This window comes from Grus americana, chromosome 9, assembly GCF_028858705.1.
Source record: "Grus americana isolate bGruAme1 chromosome 9, bGruAme1.mat, whole genome shotgun sequence".
In the NCBI taxonomy this organism is placed as follows: Eukaryota; Metazoa; Chordata; class Aves; order Gruiformes; family Gruidae; genus Grus; species Grus americana.
In genome coordinates this window covers 22,674,787-22,693,653 of record NC_072860.1, presented here as the reverse complement: position 1 = coordinate 22,693,653, position 18,867 = coordinate 22,674,787, and the positions used below count along the sequence as shown (strand labels likewise).

At 40.0% G+C, this 18,867-nt stretch overlaps 1 protein-coding gene across 1 annotated transcript in view; it reads right to left on the bottom strand.

Annotated features, from left to right (window-relative positions):
• Positions 1-7,113, bottom strand: part of SPATA16 (spermatogenesis associated 16) — a 97,155-nt gene extending 90,042 nt beyond the window's left edge. The window contains 2 exon segments of the mRNA XM_054835506.1: positions 6,878-6,957; positions 6,960-7,113. Of these exon segments, the coding sequence (XP_054691481.1) occupies positions 6,878-6,957; positions 6,960-7,113 (234 nt within the window).
• Between the last annotated feature and the right edge of the window lie 11,754 nt (positions 7,114-18,867).

Below are 18,867 nucleotides of genomic sequence, written 5' to 3'. Positions count from 1 at the left end.
CACAATGGTGGCAGCTATCATTGACCCATCCTCTAGACTCCTCTTCATACCACTACAGTTGCCTTTTATTAACGGTATACCTCCAAGGGATTTCATCTTAGATACTGTATTTCTGCAGTAATGCTAGACAGAATGCGGCAAAATTCAGAGGTCAGAATATACGATAAAGCATATGGATAATTTATCCACCTTCTTATTTCACTAGCTGCTTTAGCAAATACTCGAGTTGTGCCTACTCCCTTTCTCACAGTGTGGAATAATGAACTTTAAATATTCCTAGGCAAAAAAAGCCTGGGAGAAAGGAAAAAGAGAAAGGTGGAAAGATAAAAAACTTATGTGACACCAGGTGAATGCACATGTCAGTAATTTGGGGATTATATTAATTAAAAAGATATTTTAATACTTTCCAAAGTCATCATTACAAACCTAGATAATTTAGAGTTAGGGTTTCTGGAGGTTTTTTAACCCGCGTATTACAACTATGCATTTCACCCTTAATTGCTTTGTAATTTGACATGCAGCGGTTTAATAGTGGCAGCTGAAGCAAATCCAGTAACAACTGAGAGCTGAAGCATGCACAGATGAGAGCTCCTGACAGGCAGAGCTTCAATTCGCTAACTTTGTACCGGCAATAGAGCTGTAACATAAAAGTTAGCGGGAAAGAAAAGGTTGCGAAAAAGGACTGGCTGAAATAGCTCAGATTAACATTCAAGGCAGTTCTTTTACTCTGACGGCTTTTAGTTTCTTAGTATGGCTTCTGGTTTTAATTTCTTCTTTTAGCATTGTGTGTTCATTTTCCAGTGAAGAAATTGCCTTTTGTGCAATTATTTTAATCTCTGTGAATGTTTATTACCTCTGCTGCATTATTTTTGTCAATATGAATTTTAACCTTGACGTGCTACAGGAACAATAGGGAAATTTTTCTTCCTTCCCTTGCTGAATAGAAGGGCACATGGCACAAGTTCTATAGGTACAAATTTCCCATTCAGGATGCGCGAGCAAACCTGGTCTTTGACATGCTTATACGCAGTGACACAAATTGGTAAGAGCAGTGACAGCCAAGGGAAATCCAGTGGTGGTTGTGAGCCACTGAAAAAAACAACAACAAAGAAATCTGATCCAGCAGCTGATTCTAACACGTTTTTGTTCATTTTATTAAATGCGTGGATGGTTCTTGCCTTTATTTCCTATAAACTACGCTGGGACCAGAGCCAACGCTGTCACAGACTAATGCTGATTCTGTAGCCCGTGCTTTTGTAACCTTTAAGTTATACTACTCTAATGTTTTATTTTATGACCTTCCTGAGAAAATTCTGCAAAGCTCCAATGGATGCAAGATATTGCAACCTGAATATTAACTTGCAATATGGTGACCTAACATGTTACATCAGTTGAAAGAGAACTATATCACTCCCTTTTATCCAGCTGATTTTGCCAGGAGAAACGTGTAGTGTTTGGCACGGCTACACCTGGGACGCAAACATCACGTCACAAACTTTGCTGTTAGTAAAGATCTTCCAGGGTGTTCTCTTAGCTCCGGAATTTAAAGAGGAACAGGAGTTTGCAATTGCTTTCGTGTCCTGAGCATGGGTCACTTTTGGCCAGCGCCCCAGTCTATTGAATTAACGGGCTACCGTAGGTTCAGGTTTGGAAGGCGAATGATGCTTTGCTTCTTTATATCATCTGCTATTGTAAATCTCTGTGGGAAGTACTCTTCTGAAGGTCTTACATGGTGGCTGCAAAAGACTGAGTGATGTGACTTATTCACGTTGGTTTTAAGTTACATGTAAAGCTTTGTTTCAAAATTATTTAAAATTGTTTTTACCTAATATCAACCTGCCCACGAAAGATCCAACAAGAACCAAGGTGTCAGTTTTCCTCCCCAGACTTGAGGGTTAGGAAATGGGGTGAGGATGGTGGCAAATCCCTTTGGGATTACCAACATCTGGGTTTACCCAGGGCCCAGCACTCTGCTGCTGTCACCCTCTGTACGTCATGAAGGAGGAAGCATGAGGGTGGCTGCTGGACTCGCACCTTCCTCCAAACCTGCCCGCAAGCCGCGTGACAGACAAACATTTCGAGGCGGCAGCCCACGAGTTCATCAGCTCCTGCCCAGGGGCATAAATGTCTTTTTAAATACCAGCAGCACGAAGATGCTCCTGTATACCTGTATACCTAACTGTGAAGTATCTTTGCTCCTGTTTGATGCTGCGTTTTCTTCTTGACTATTACTGTCTTAATGTTGACCACCCAAGAACTGTTCATTTGGGAAAAAACCCAGCATTTGCTACTGTCAGAGCAACTCTGGTTTGCAGAAGACAGTGAATGCCAGATTTTTCATTTGTGAGGCTGAGTAAAGCCATTAAAGCTTTAACCCTCAGTTATTCCCAGCAAGGCATCATTTCAGAGGATGCAGGAATTAAGCTAATAAATAAGTAGGGGGAAAAAAACCACAACAGAGAGCTAAAGCCAGGGACTTTGGGCAGGGCCTGCTTTGCATCCTGGCTTCTGTGAATTCTTGCTGCAGCTGCTCTTGCAGCTGCATTATTTTCAACATCAATCTGAGCGATGCTATGTAATAGCCTCGTTACAGAGGGACTAAAGAGCTAACGGAATCCTAAAATCCTCAGACTTTTTATAAAATTTACATTCTGAAATACCATATTTAAGCTATTTTTCAATGTTTGAATTTAAATGGGCACAATTAGACTTGATTTTTATTTTGTTTTTCAACTGGTAGTTATTACATTGAGCTAGTATTCCTCGTGGTCACGGTCCTGCGAACACACACATGCAGCATCTTAATTTTATAGGAGTGAGTAGTCTCTCAGAGTCACATAACATTAGACATGCAAACAAGCGGTTACAGAGCTGGGGCTTATGTTTGTAATGAAGAAACGTGGAATGCAGCAAAACATTTTACATTTAATTTTCTGCATATTCTTTCGACACAGCAATGATATATGGAGTTTCCTCATTGTTGGCCTTACTTACCATTTCAATCAGTTGGTAAAAGCCCCAGTGACTTTGTCAGAGCAAAGATAAACCAATGCAAAACACTCTAAAGGATTAATTTTCACATGTGTCCGGAGATTGCCCCTAAAACTTTGTCAGTGGTCACATTTGAATACTATTACCACAGTATTTCATCCATATTTCCTAAAGATTTGCAAGCCTAGGTATGAATATCCTGGCACCGACTTGCACAGATATAACTACTGACCGTTTGAGGATTAGGCACCATAAAGGGAACGTATCTAATAAAATACTTCATTTATTGATTCTGATGTAATGCATTGTAGTATTATAATTCCTGAAAACAGTGCAAGTACAGAACGAGCAGTATGGCCACCCTGAAATACAACAGACATCATCTTATTTAGCAGGCTGCTTACAGCTTGGCTTCTAGAAGGTATGCAATTAGATGGCAATCTCCATGTTATTTTTAAATAATGTCTGTAGCCCTCACGGCTGCAGGAAAAAGCTTGGAAATATAACTCAAATATCATGTAAAGGCTCAGGAAATAAAAGGAAAGAAATCAAAGTATGTATTTGTAAAAAAAACAAAACAAAACAAAAACCAAAAAAAACCCAACCATTTTTATCTAGTTATAGATGTTCCTGGTTGCCTGCCTGAGGATATTTAATGTTTAAGGTTAGCAATATTGGATGACAGACGGAGGTTTTTATTGGTTAGGTACTGTAATAAGAGCAGGTTTTTTTTTTTTTCCCATTCTAATTATACTTTACATACATCTTTCTGGTAAGTGTGGGCAGATCAAGTGATTTCTGTGCCTCATGGAGCTAATAAGACCTCACTTCTTTTCAGTGCTGCATGGATGAACTTACTAATATTTGTGAAACACAAAGGAATTAGAATGATGAACGTCCTATAAATAAATAAATGTATCTCCATTCATTAGCAGGAAAGCTCTGTTTTGTTTCAAGAAGCGATTACTGAAAACGCTTTACCATGTATTTTATCAGCAAACAAGATGACATTAAGTGGCAATATGTTAAAATTAGTTGCCTTCCATTCTTTCAACTTTACTGGAAAAAAGTTACATTTTCTTTTCAGATTGTATTTCCGCAAGTATAAAACAGATGCATTTGGATAAATAGATTTGGAACATATTATTAAATTAAATGAAGAAAAGGAAACATAATGAAATAAAATCCAAGTATCTGAAAAAAAAAATCATCTTTTCACAGGCCTGGACTGGAAATCTAATGTTCCTTCTCTACTTTATCCTGGTATAAGGATGACAGGTATTCTGTCATCTTCCAAAGTACCATCTGAGATGCCACGTCTGATCTTAACAAGAATGGGTGTTCATTCATGGAGAACCAATTTGAAAATCCAGTTAAATGTATTAAATCTATTTCTACATTGAGCACAGTGTTTGTGCTTAGTACATTTATTACTGTTATTACAATAAAATTAAATGGTGTCATCTGAGATCAGCTTCCTATTATACTTCTACATATTCGTTGTAAAAGACATTTTTAAGCAGACCAAGCAGAGGAAAGAAGTATTCTTTGGTGTAAAATGGGGTACAGAAATGAGGCACAGAGAAATGAATCCTACTCAGAAGCATACAGGGGACCCACGGCAGATCAGCTTCTCACTTTTAGAGTTCCTGCAGTCGCCTTCCCTAAGTTCCACTTAAAAACGGCACTGAGCCAGCTCAGCACAATTGTACTCACCTCTTGCGGAACATCCCCGTCGGGGAGGTGCTGGGGAAGTGAAGCTCTGGCTCAGTCCAAGCCCTTCAGCTCGCCGGAGCACACGAGTACAAGCTCACCAGGGGATTGCATGGCCATCCCTGATGCAGTCGCTCCTAAATGCTTTACAGCTTGCCCCAGCTCAGTAATTCCAGCCTAGCTCTTCCTCACCTCCTTGTGAGTGCTTTCTGCCCAATATTTTGAAAATGGAAGAAACTGAACCAGCTGGAATGTGTCGTATATAATGGGACATCTATATTCCCACAACCTGACTTGTACCACTTGCAGCTCAGACCGTTGAGTGCAAGCACAGGTTTCTTCCCACCCTGGACCACCGGAGGAAGTATCTTCATGCTCATCAGGACCTGAGCTCCACCAATGTATGTGATTAAAAAAAAGTTCTAAAATAAGTTTGGAAAAGGGTTTTAAGTAAGGTCCTTATTCATTTGTCAAGAGACTAAATTGCTGAACACACTTAAATCAGAGCAACTTGCTAACCTTACTTTCTAAAGAAATTCTGCAAATGCATTTAAAAAAATGCAGTAAAATATGAAGTCTCTGCTGCTTCTAACCCAGACAAATAAACCTTGTAACTGCAAGCCACAAAACAGAGCCGATGGAGGAAGACACACTGGAGTTACATTCACAACTCGAAACACTGCAAAGGTTCGACGAGCAGTTCAGAACAGAGTAGAAAATGGCATCAGGCTCACAGACAGCAGTCCCACCCCAGTGCCAGGCTGTCCTCTTAGGCGCTGAGGACTAAAGAATCCCACGACCAGAGGGAGACAAGTGAATAAGAAACACAAAGCAAAATCAGCACAATTAATCAAGTAACTAAGATACAAACTCTCAAAACAGAACAAATGTGCCATATTGCTAAAAATGTTGTTTTTCAGATAAATGAATAAATTTACTTTCAAGCCAGGCTTTTTTTTTTTTTCTCTTCCCCAGTATCTTCAGCCCTATTGCTTCCTCTGCACATTTACTTCCCCAGGTGCAATTTAGATATTGCATCTAAATTTCCCTACTTTAGCTATGCAGTTGAGGTGAAACCTAGACGAATGAATCATTGCATCCTATCCACACTTACTGATCTGCTGGCTCAGAAGTGCAGAGCAGAGAAAAACAATTTTGGGGAAAAGTGCGGCAGGGCTAAAGCAGCAAAAGGGGAAAATAAATAAAATGGAAATGCCTAGGGATTCAGTCAGAGGGGAGAAGCACTGAAGATCTGAGGAGGGAATAGAGAAATAAGGGAAGATGATAGGAGTGTCATAGTTGGATGATGAGTAGAACTAATGAAACTGAGTTTCCTGGTCCTTTGGAGCTGGGCTTCCCTGGTGTCTAACAGCCTGCAAGCTCTGATTGAAGCTTTCCCTGTGGTTGGAGTATTCACAGTGTTTCTCCCTCGTGTGACGTTTCCTGGTGTCTGTTTAGGGGGTTGTTGATGATGCAGTAATTTGGAGATAGGATCCAGGGAAATCCAGATAAACAATAATTAAGCCTTAAAAAAAAAAAAAAAAAAGTAGTCACAATGAAATGGGACTGGAAGGAAGATGCAAAATGGAATAAATAAAGGAGAAGGCCCTTCTCCACCTAAATCTTCAACGTTGATTTTCTTTAAACTTAAATAACTAATGGGAGAGGAAAGAAGCCTCTGGATGGAGAGAGACTGGAGAGCGGTTGAGACAAGTGCTTAAAAAGCTCCATGTTGCCAGACGAGCTCCCTGAATGGAGATGGCTGAGAAGTAGAGAGGTTCATTCTAGGTGATAGAAAGAAACAAGGCATTTTGGGCAGGTGGGAGAGGAGATGATTGGAAGAAACCCATTGTGGTCTCTGGAAAGTGCTGACACTGGACTGTAAATTTGGGTGAGGTGAAGAAAACGAAAAGCTGCTCCCTCATTAGTCTCCACCCCATTAAGGGTGAAGATAACAGAGGAGGAGATGTGGGTTTCCTGTGTGATGGCCAGGAGCCCTCCGTTCCCTCATAGAACTATCTGCACTGCAAGCACCAAAGCTACAGCCAGCTCAGGAAAAGCAAATTATTAGTACCCTGTTATTCCCCAAAGAGAAACGTTCCAGATGTGATAACCCAAGCCCCACCTAGCCCCCGCTGTGCGTGGCATAGAGACAGGCAGCTTTCTCACTTACCGGCCACGTCTCCGTCTGCTGTTGGCAGCTGCAGCGTCAGGCGGAATGTGTCAGGCTTTGAAAGACAACATTCCAGGTGTCCTTGGAGATCCCACACCTCTCCACGTCCTAACCGCCTGCTGTCCCTGCCATCCCTGCATCTTCACCACCCCATGCTCCCCCACATCCCTGGTGTTCCCCATGTCCTTGCCACCCGATGTTCCCAGCATCTGTGTGTCCCCACCAGCTGGGGGCATCCCCAGCACTCCCCCTGTTACCACCACCTGGCATCTCCCATGTCCCCAGCATCTCCATGTGCCCACCACCCCTCATGCTGGCCACCACGCTGCCTGGCACCACTCCACCTGCGTGTGAGCCACCAGGCTTGGCCATGACTCAGTGGCTAAAAACAAAGGTGGCAAATCTATGCCGTAAATGAGTCCTCCCGGGCTAAGTAGCCAGTCCAGCCCACCCAACTTGCGTTATTTATGATGGGTGATGGCTCTATGCGGGGTAACAAATCTGAGGCTCGTTATAAAACTGGTTGAGGTTACTACTCTAAACTTCCCAGCTGCCAATCAAGATCTGATCAACTTTAAAAAATATTTTAACAATGTGCATCTTAGTATAACAGAAATGTGAAACAAAAAATGAAGCAAGAATTACAAAAGGTGAAGTAATCAGCAGGCTTATTATAGACACTGTCAGGTTGCTCAAGTCCCCCGATTTAAGTTACAAAAAGGAAAAAAACACCTACTAGTGCAGATGGATTGCTCATAAGATGTATTCAAAGTTGCTAGTCCAAACAGCATAATTTTTAAGGCTAAGCATTCCCTATACAGCAATGTTTGAACCGAATGCTTTTTATGGATGCGATTAGTTCGTATAGTTGTGTGATTATGCACATGGGATCTGATTCACAGGATTGCTTCTTTCTTCCTTGACAAAGGATAGATGTAAGAAAAAGCCTAAAAAGGTTTGTGCTGGTTAAAAATATTCATGAAAAGTAAAACTTCAGGCTTAGAAAAGCTACATAAGAAGAAGAAAATGGAGTTTCTAGATCTTTTGAAATTTCTAGCGTGCAAAGAGTTGTAGTGTTTAAGGCTCATAAAATAGATTAAGAGTCCGGTGACATACAAGAGTGGATTTTTTTCTCTGCTCTCTATTTGGCTATATATCAATAGGTCTTCTAGGCAGAAGAAAAGTCTTGCTGACTACATCAAAGATTCCTTACTAGGAACAGACCTTAAAAAATAAAAAGTAGGCCTACTTGAAAAATGTTTGTCAGGTATTTTTTAGCGGAGATTTTCTTTCTTCATTAAAAATATACACCACCCCCACCACCCCCCCGAAATATCTTTTTTGGCTGACAAACAAACAAGAAAATAAAGTAGTTGTGTTTGATTAAAATGTGACTGATCTGAGAAGCAGGCTGTATTGGTCTCTGCCATACATAGCCCAAACAGGGAGTGCAAATTAAATACAGGGATGTGAAACGTTGAGCCTACACCTTTCACGAGACATTGAAACAAAATTCTGAAAACAAAATGCTTTGTTTTTCCTCTCCAAAATGGCTTGTCTTAAACGCTTCCATGAAAAATGGCAGGTAGCCAGAGGCAGGCAGGGGAGGGCTTTGCAGAGCGGCGGGGACGACCGGCAAGGCATTGACTTCCAGCATGGGCAGCCTTCGGACGGGAGCAGTCATGGCCCTTGGCGAGATGACTCGGTCACATCGCTGCTACGTGCCTCTGAGCGCAGCAGAGAAAATAAACACTGGCATCACATTCTCTTGCAGATCTTTTCCGGTTAAAAGCTGGGCTGCTACATTGTTTATTGAAAATATGGGTTTTTTATAATTCTAGGATGACTACATGGCTCTTCCACCTTTGAAGAGATGCAACGCAACATTCGTGTACAAATAAATTGTAAAGGACCACGGGAGAAGTCAGTGCTTTGGGAATGGGAGACATATACTGGGCAGGGAGGGTCACAGATGTTTCCTACCAATTTGTTTCCTTTTCATTCACAACTTGCCGTTTCCCATTGCTAACTGGGTTAACGTCTGCTAGGTGATTTCCGTGTGGGCACTTGTTAGATTCAGATCATACGCTAACGGCAGCTTTTGTCTGGGCTAGGAGCTATCTGGAAAATTGCTGTAAGAGGCCTACTGTTAGGATATTTATTGGAGGTAAATCCCCTCTCTTATCAAGATTAATGAACATGAGCAGAGGCTGATACTCAAGACACCGTGGAGTTACGCAGCTACTGTTAAATCCGTCGGGAGGCAGTTACCTCTCGGGTAGCTGTGCCCTTCATAAAGCACAGGCTCTTGCATTATTGCTAGATTTGCATGTTCCCGTATCCAATAACTCTGAGTACGTGGCATGCTTAGAGCATCTGTCATAGCATTAAGAAAAGGTTTCTGCCATGCTGTGGTGATGGAGAACATGTTGTGACACCCTGGAATTGAATCCCCCTATTCTGAACCTACCCTCTGGCTTTTGATACCCCCATGCTTACATCCTGCAAAACACATTAATTTTGGAGGCATATTTGTTTTAATGCCTTTCACTGCCTACGTCATTCCTGAGAAAGGATGAAGCTGTGATATGTTGGCACATTAGTCTAAAAATCAGGATAGTGCAGGACTGAGGTGAAAATGAGAAGTATCACTAACACTAGGGCCAGGGCTGGGGAGAAGCCTGAGGAAAACCAGCAACTTCTGTCTCTGCAACTGTTTAAAAAATAATAATAATAATAATAAAAAAGACCAACAGAAAGTTGGAGGAATTTAGTCCTTAATGCAGCCAGGCTCCTGCTCCTCCCCTCCCTGCTATTTTTAAACAAATTACTTTTAATATTACCTAGACATTAATGTTTTAGATTGGGTACTATTCATGCTCCATAACTGCTTTTCATAAATATTTTAATGGGTCCAGGCCCAATTCCACTGAGGTCAATTAGAAGATTCCAAATAAATCCTTCCTTCCCCTCCTTGCATTAGTATGCAGCTTGTAAGAGGGCTGACATTGGTCTGTGCTTTTATCTTAAAATAATCCAAAAGACGATTTTCCTATGGGAAGAACTATCACTATATAATTTGTGGGTGGTACTTAAAGGGATGTTACCCAGGTAAAAACACTTATCTTTAATTTAGGGACCAATTTTCAGACATGCTGAACACAATTCTACCTGAAGTTAAATATAGGCTTTGGTGGTCAATACCTCTGAAAACCAGAACCATAATTTTTAACATATCTCATTTTGTCTCAGGCTTGTATTGTCCAGAATTAGGTTTAAAGTAGATTGGAAGTGCATTTCAATGTGTCCTTATTCCAAATATTGCAGCAAAATAAAGTGGTGTATTATGATAAAATATGTTCCGTTTTATTTAGATCTTAACTGCATGCTTGTGAGTATCTGACTTTAATGAAATTCATTTTTAAGTGGACCTCAAACTTTAAATAACTAAAAGCATCTTTCTTCACAACAAGAATATAGTAGGTCTTTGGTCTGATATGCCATTAAAAAAAAAGGGGCATGAGCTGTAAAATACCTTGAAAAATATTGATTTTTTTGTTTGTTTGTTCATATTATGGATGGCTAACTGGATAAGTACTACTATGGTTTGGTGCAGAAACCAGAGTTCCAATTTCGGTTGTACCTCTGAACTTGTAGTATGGTCTGGGGCAAATAGTTTACTGAATAAAGCCCTAAGCCTTTGTGCTATACATGCCTAAGTCTCTGAACCCCAAAGGTCTAGCTTTAGTCATAACTGCTTTGAGAATATTCCTTTACTGCTCTTGAAATGCGATTTTTGTAAGTACTTTTTGGCATACTTTAACTGCAGAGTTTCACATTTGTCTAGGATGTTTAAAGAAATTGGAAATGATTTCTGGTATTTGAAACCAAGCTTGAAATTGTGCTGAAAACACAGTTCTCGCAGAGACTTTTCAGCTGAATTAATTACAATACAATCAAGCTGTGGCATGTGGGACAAGAAACATCTGGTGATAACCTTGGCTGATCTTACTGTAGATTGCATTCATGAGTCTGAATAGTTTTCAGGACATATTGATACAGCCATTATGCCCTTTTTTCAATTTATGTACTTGTGATGGTTTTGGCCATCTTGACAAAAAAAAAATCCCACACTTAGGTCAAGGACTCTGGAACAGTTAGCTTTCAGTGAGAAATTACTTGTGGACTCATTATATGTTTATTGTCTAAGGCTCCTTGTAATAGGAAATCTGTTTTGTACATTAGCAATGTACATCATTAGCTTTGTATATTCCAACTGGAACTATTAGAAACACATCTTCCTCCAAGAAGACAACTCGAAACAATTCAACAAAAAAAAATAAGAAATCAAGCTGTGCTATTCTTTTCATTGTCTTCTAGTTATATTATCTCTGTATGCGTATATGTACTGAGGAAATTTAATGGCTAAATAGCTTCAAGATAATTCTCGCTTTTTAAAAGCAATGAGAAAATCTTCGCTCTGCGAAGCTGAACCAACCATACAGCACTGGGAAAAAATCCACGTATGCCCAATACATAACTATATTGCCTCTTTTTATTGTCAGCTGTCCTGCGCTTAAGCAAAATGTCACCCCTGCAATCTGGTAGCGTTCTCTGTCCACTCTAATGAGGAGTAAAGGATGAGCAGGGCAACAGAAAGCCAAGCTGCTTTACATGTTGATGTCTTCCAAGTGCCAGAATTCTTCTGGATTGATAGAGGGTGGTTTAAATTTCAGAAACGGAGTGCTCAGTTTGAGATTATCTGAAAATTGAAAACAGAGTAACTTTCAATAAAATAAAAAAATCTTGACATTAGCCTGAAGAAATATTTTCAGCTGATACGGCCTCTCAGAAAATAAGGGACAGCTTCATCATACTGCTCTTTTTTTCTGCAACTCCACCCTTGCGTCTACTTCAGAAGCATGAAACCATCCGGACTTGGGCAGATTCCAGCTGCAGCATCGATGAGCGCTTGACAAAGGAGGAATTTTGTGAAATGGGTCCATTTGGGACATATCTCTGACCTCTCTGTTTCCTCGTGCATGGCAGGTTTACAACACAGTGAAGTTATTTCACAGTGGTAGGAGCCCAGCTTCGGCCTCCCCATGATGTCTTCTTCCCAGCGCTCTGCTGCACAAGTCAGTGCAGAATTGATTCACGACGTGTGTGGTTTTACAGCCTACCTGCTGTACTTCTCTTTCTTCCCAGACACAAAAACCAGCAGCTGGGGTTCTGCAGAGACACCAGGTTGGATGGAATAGGTTCTAAAAGAGTATAACAAATATTACTACCTGTTTGCAACAGGTGGCACACATAATGTTCTTTGTGCTTTCTAGAGGCAATTGGAAGGGGAGTGATCTTGGCTTTGTATAGAAAATCTATACAGATATTGTCTCTTCTGCCAAATAATTCTTTTTCTTAGATCTTCAAGTCTTACATTTCTGTATACCCAGATTTATGGCACTCTGCTGCTGTATTTATTGTAAATTGTAAGAGTTTTGCTTAGTTGCAGGTAGCTACAGGGTTTTAACAATCTGTAGAATCTGATCACTGAAGCACTGTTTAAATAAGGAAAAAAAGTCTATAAAATCCTTTCGACCTTCACAGTATCCACAAATACAGCGATCTTGTTTTACATTAGATTTTAGAGACACCCAGAGCATATACATTTTAAATTACGCAGTCAGTCCAGGAGAAAGCTAGTTTTCCCTGCCTATCAGATACATCCAGACATGTATTAAGCGTCTCCTGAACCTATAAAGAAATATTTCTATTCTACTTAATAAACGTGGCCCTGATTCTCTTACTTTCGCTGGTGTAATTTCATTGACTACCACGGAACTACAGCTGCATCATGTCTATGAAAATGGTGAAGCCAGCACTTTTGTTGATGACAGTGTGTAGCCTTTAAAGTCTCATGCCAGTTGCATTAAATCTTGGTGCAAAACTTAAAGTTAACATTTTAAGAAATGTGTATTATAAATAGTTTATTAAGAACATTTTTTTCTGTTTAAGCTACCAGTATTCAAGACTTCCTATGATTTGTAAGATTCAACATAAAATTCCCAAATATGGTGTTAATTTTTCCCTGGGGATTTTATGTATTTATGTATATGCAGCCTGTTTTCTTTAGCTGTAGTTGAAAGCTATTTCACAGTACAATGAGGTCCTAATTTTTAGAGCCAATCAAAGCTGTGCCTTCCAGGTAATCAACTGTTTGCTTGTATAGCAGAACAAAGCAATGCCCTATGAAAAATTAAGTTGTATTTATTTTTTAATATAGTACTCGGAATATTAGGTATATGAATCACATAAACCAGAATCTAATTAAATTATCACTTCCCACAGCAAGTTCTGCATCTTCTACAAATACATCTGAAATTGTATTAATCATATCCCTGCTTATGAATTCCCCAAGCTAAAGCTTTTGATGTTCCTTGCTAAATTCTTAACAGAAATTACAAAAATTCAAATACTAACAGGGCAACCGAACCCACCCTGTTACTTAAACAACAGTGTTTTTCAGTGATAAATTCTGACTCTCGAAATCGTGCTCCTATTTGACTACCAACAGATATTTGCAATCATGGCAGGCTTTTCTGCTCTTACTGGGCTCATGTTTGGCACAAAAATGTGCAGCAACAGGGAACAAACTAATCAAAAACCCATCCAGATTTTTACGTGTGTTTGTCAGCCTGCATTTTTTCCCCTAGGCCAGTGGGATTCAGTGTTAAAAAGGTGTGTTTGGTAACTGAAGAGCTTGTTCTCCAACCTCATTAATCACAGCTGGGTGTGTAACAGGTATCTCACAACACCTCATCCAGGCTGCCGTCTAGCAAAGGAGATACAGACCGTCTCCTGACCTGCTGCTCGGAGCTAGTAGGCAGTGTGTCTACTTGGGCTTTCCTTCTGGAGCCCATCCGTCATCCAGGAGAACTTAATGTGTTCAAACAAAGCCACCCATCTGGTACTAGCCCAGCGTTGATTTGCAAGTCTAAATGGAGAGGAAAAATGTCTTCTGAAGCAACCGTTCTCTTGTTTTCCTCCTGACATAACTCACAGCTAAGTACAACAGTTTTCCTATCTGGTTTAGGTCTACTCTTCAGGGTTGGAATTTGCTTCCCTTTGCAGTGTTGAGCCAATGTCAGGAGAGGACAGCTGCAGGAGAAAAGAAGAAATTCTTCATGCGTTTCAAATTCTTGAAGTCATTCCGCTTGTATACAGATAAAATTTCTGTACAGAAAGTACATTCCATTCACAGATATAACCTGAACATAAAACCTGCTGAGTCACAGCAGGAAATATCTCTCAGATAGACATGTAACTGCTGGTCATGCCCGTACAATGAACGATGTTGAGACTCAGTATCCCATGGATGCACTTAAATGAGACTTCATCTATAAAAATAGTTGCATTACAAAATACAGCGTATAAGTGTACTTGTCTTGTTGACCAAAAATTACAAAAAAGATTTGGAGTGTTCTTTGCTCTTTCAACTCATCTTAATATAGCAAAAATTAAGCTGCTCGTTATGGAACTGTCTGCCTCGGTGTGGCATTTGCATGTATCAAGGAACTATGTACCTGCACACGCGGGTTACGAGTGGCTTACAAACGCTATGGGAGATAAGTGATAGAGGTGAGAACCCAAAGCCCGAGCTGATTAAGGCTATATTCAAGTTCTCATAAACGATACTGGCATACTGAATTACTCGTGTTTAGCCAAGACATAGAAACCAATGGTAATTCTGCAAGTAATGGTAATTTGATTGCTCATGATCAGTCATGATCATTTGAAGATACCTTCAAAGAGCCTTGTCTTGCTGCAAAGATAGTTTGGGTTGTAATTGAAGGGCTGCCCCGAATAATATTCTGTCTGCTGGCAAAACTTTGAATATGAGTATGCTGCTGCTGTTAATTTGATTTGGCTGGTTTCTCAGAGGGTGTGAACTAAGGCTGAACTTACTATTACTCATCAGTGGCTAACACAAGCACTTTACAACAAATAGACTAGCTCCATTTGAGTACATTTCAGGGATTTCCTTTGTGTATTCAGAAAGGACAGGCAAATTATTTCAAAATTAAATGCGTAGAATGACCCAGTTTATTGCAGCTTAAATAACTGTGGAACACATCTTTGAGAAATCCCAGATCCATAGAAAAATACATTACCTGCAAGGGTGTAATAATGCTGAAGGGCTGGCTATTTTTCCTAAGCTAGGCTGATTCAAGAGAAGTAAAGTGAGTGCAGCTCACTTGCGTTCTCTCTGTAGTACAACATAGCCTCATCTGCCTGTGGTCACACAAAAAAATCTGTGATGGGGCATGAAAGTAAATCTGTAGCTTAGTCCCTCTGTAGCATCCTAACCACTGAAAAAGAGAAGCCAGCAAAAAAATAGAGTAGAGAAAGCAAGTAGAGAAAAAAGGAACTTCCTCCCTAGTTATCTCCTCACTTTATATTTTTATGTCTTTTATGTTTTGAAGTCCTTGCAAAAAAATTTTTCTTGTAGCATAGTTATCTTCAACACAAAATAATCTGATATCCCACTTATCTGCAATTTTAGAAGGCATCGTGCACCACATGCGTATCTAGCAATTGTTAGAATGATGACTTTATCAGTTGCCAATATTTGTTCATTCAATATGCAACAGAAAGTAATCTTAGCTCAAAGAGTTTTTAAAAATATTTTCCGTAGAAGTTAATGCCTGAAATACATGAAATAAAGTTCAGTATAATTAATATAGTAAAAGTCTCAGTCACCAAAAGGAAATTGCAGAATGTGGGTGTCATACCGCTACCTGTTGCCTAGCAATGTTGCATACGTGTGGCACAAGATTGATAGATATCACCCACTCAGATCGCTGGATTCAGACCTTCACCGCCGAGTTGTCAGCTGGAAAAACTGCCAAGAATCAGAGAGAGAAGTAACAGATGGGAAGAGAAGCATCACAGGGTAACTTTGTCTCAGTGTCCAGCACCGTACAACCCCAAAGATCGGGGATGTTAAATTTTATTGAGTCTGTTTTTCCAAAGGTCTATGTAAATATCTACATGCATATATATATATATATATATACACACACACACACACACATATAAAAAAGAAAACTTGCTTCCTAGCTAGGTATATCTGGGTCGTGCAAGTTGAGGTAATGATATCCTGAAATCAAAATGGCAATTCAATTTCATAATTTTTAGTGACTCACACTGCATTACCTTTAAGTAGGATGAACAGAAAATTCTCTGATATTATAGATAATTATAATGTTATTATAGCATTCCTGATAGCAAATGCTAAAGTTAAGATTAAGATGCAACACAGCGTTTTAAGCAACTCATACCTTCTCAAAATATACTTTTTGCTAAAATTTTCCATGATCTACTTGGCTTGAAAGTCAGCTTTTTCTGAGAAATCTTTCTATGGAATTAGTTCTGCCATTTTTGAACCGAGTCAAGGAGCCTCCATATGTTCTATTTTAAATCCTGGACTTGCATAATTCCAAAAATGACTAAAGATAGAAGCCTCAGACCTGACAGGTTTTATAATTCTCATTAGAGGAAGAAAATAATCTTGGTTTGAAGAGAATTAATTAAGTGTTTAAAAATAATGGCATCCAAAACAATTTCCTACACATGCACAAGGACAGTCTGAAGATGGTTTTTCAGGCCAAAATGGTTTTAACTACAGCTATATAAGAAGGCACGCTCTTAACTGTTTAAAATCGTTACACTTGAGGAAAGCCTTATTTGTTTAGCCCCATCCATTAATAAGGATTCATTAAAATAATACAAAGCACCAGAAAAATCTAATTATAAAAAGACCAAACAATCAATCCAATAGAGCATGAACTGAACAGCCATCTGTTGAACAGTCCCATTTGCAAAGAATTCAACATCCATCCTCGTTGCAGAAAACAGAGAAACTAACAACACAAAAGCCAAGTGAGGCGCAGTAAATAATCATGAGTAAGAGAAGTAAAAGAAATGGGAATTACAGTTGATCCTAATGCCCATGAAGGGCACGGATCGCTTTTTTTGGGGGGAACACAACAGCAGACCGTCGATGGATGCTGAAGAGAACAAGGGCACCAGCCCAGACTAGCCAAATTCGCCGGATAACATGGAGAGGGATGTGATGGCATGCAGCACGTAGGACTAGTGTCATCAGCAAGTTCCTCTGGAACCCACGATGTTAGAGCTGCACTAGCTCCTGGGCTTGCTGCCTCTGTTATAAGACTGTACAAACGCAGCTCATTTTAAGGTGGAAACACTTCCCTAATGACCCACTCAGGAAAAGGCTTTTTGTGTTCACAAGGAGTACCTTAACTGCATTTTGCTGACATTTGGTGTTGTTCAAAGCCCTTAGATAAGATTTTCAGGAGTATCAAATGACTTAGAAACTACAAGTATCAGTAAGCATTCTGCTGCCTCTCAGTCAGTTCCTGCAACACCCACAAAGCAGTTGCTGCTCACTACAGCCAACTCCCACACTGAGTTTAGGACTTGGGGTCTCTTACGTAGAGCCTAAGACCCAAGCAAGGCAGGTGCATGAAGAGCTATTTAGAGCTAATTAACAGAAACTACTATAAAAGGAAAGGTGGTGGAGGCTTCTACCCCACCTCAAGGTTGAGCACCTGGGGATCAGAAGCTCAGCTCTGCTGTCATAGGTAGGTACCTACTCTACAATTTTCTTTTTAAAATATAACAAGATGAGGCAGTTGTAGGGTTATTCATTTTTATGTAATTGCCTAGAGGTAGAGTGGCTGAAAAATGAAAGTTTTCAGTTGTTTGCATGTGTCCTGAGTGGTTCAAAATTGTACCTTTGAGCATGTGGTTTTGACTACAAGGGAAAATAAGGAGAGTCTCTCCTCTTTGATGAGATGCAAAAGCTTTGCAGTGGGGAATGAAAACTCATGGGCTTGTAGAGAGAGTGCATGGGAGAAAGGAAAGGAGGAGTTGTGGTATCTCCTACCCTAGTTTTAGCTAATACTGCTGTAATGCAAAATGTTTTCAAGAGTCCTTAGAGTGGTTTTAGAAACAGTAAAAGACAGAAGTACAAAATCATGAGGAAGCGGGCTTGGGGCTCTAATGAGAGGATTTTGCTGACTTTTCTGCACTGTTTCTTGACCTCAGTGTGACATTTGTCTTTTTTTATCATTAATGTGCATCTTCTTGGCCGCTGGTGATGAAAAATGATGGCTTTTTTCCATGTGACAAAGGAGAAAGTATTTCTTTTCATTTATAGCTAAGAGAACAAGGCAGGAAGCCTGTCTTCTTCCCACATAATGTGGGCATCCTGAGAAAGACGTGAGCTGGGAGGCTCTGGAAGAGCGTGTGCCATTACTCTTAGTCTTCTTATGAGTCGTCTAGTATTACTAGGCTGAATTCCAGTTTGGCATTTATATTCCACTCAAATGTTGTGATAACATTTACTTTGAAAAGAGCCGAAGTAAGGTAATGGACCAGTTCAATCTTGCTTAAGCCTATTTAAAGATGCACACCTTTCCAGCTTAAGGAATGTAACGTTTTAGCTCTGTTCTGACTATAAGGAAGTCTTTTCTCAACTAAGAGGGTGGAAGGGTGCCAATAGCGGCCCTATTATTTGGCAGGCAGGAGGTAACCTTACAGTAAACAGCTGTCAACTTCACAGTCTAGCTGAATTTTAATGGCTCAAAGACTAAAGAGAGTTACGATTTTGCCTGAACCCTTGGGGTCTGGGCTGAATTACTCAGGCTACATTTAAGCTATCGTGTTAGGGTCATATGACTTGTCTATATAAATTCCTCAAAGGTGCCATTAAAATGTCAGTTCTTAACTTAGCTAGAACTATAAACCACTTCAGCACAGTTTAAATCTCTGATCTAGTGTAAAACAATCAAAACAGAATAGAAGGAATATTGTGTGGTTGGAGGCACTGTTACTTTCAACTCCATGAATGTGCGTGCCATCGCTCCCTGGCATTGTGGGTTAGTCTTGTTCTGCATGCAATG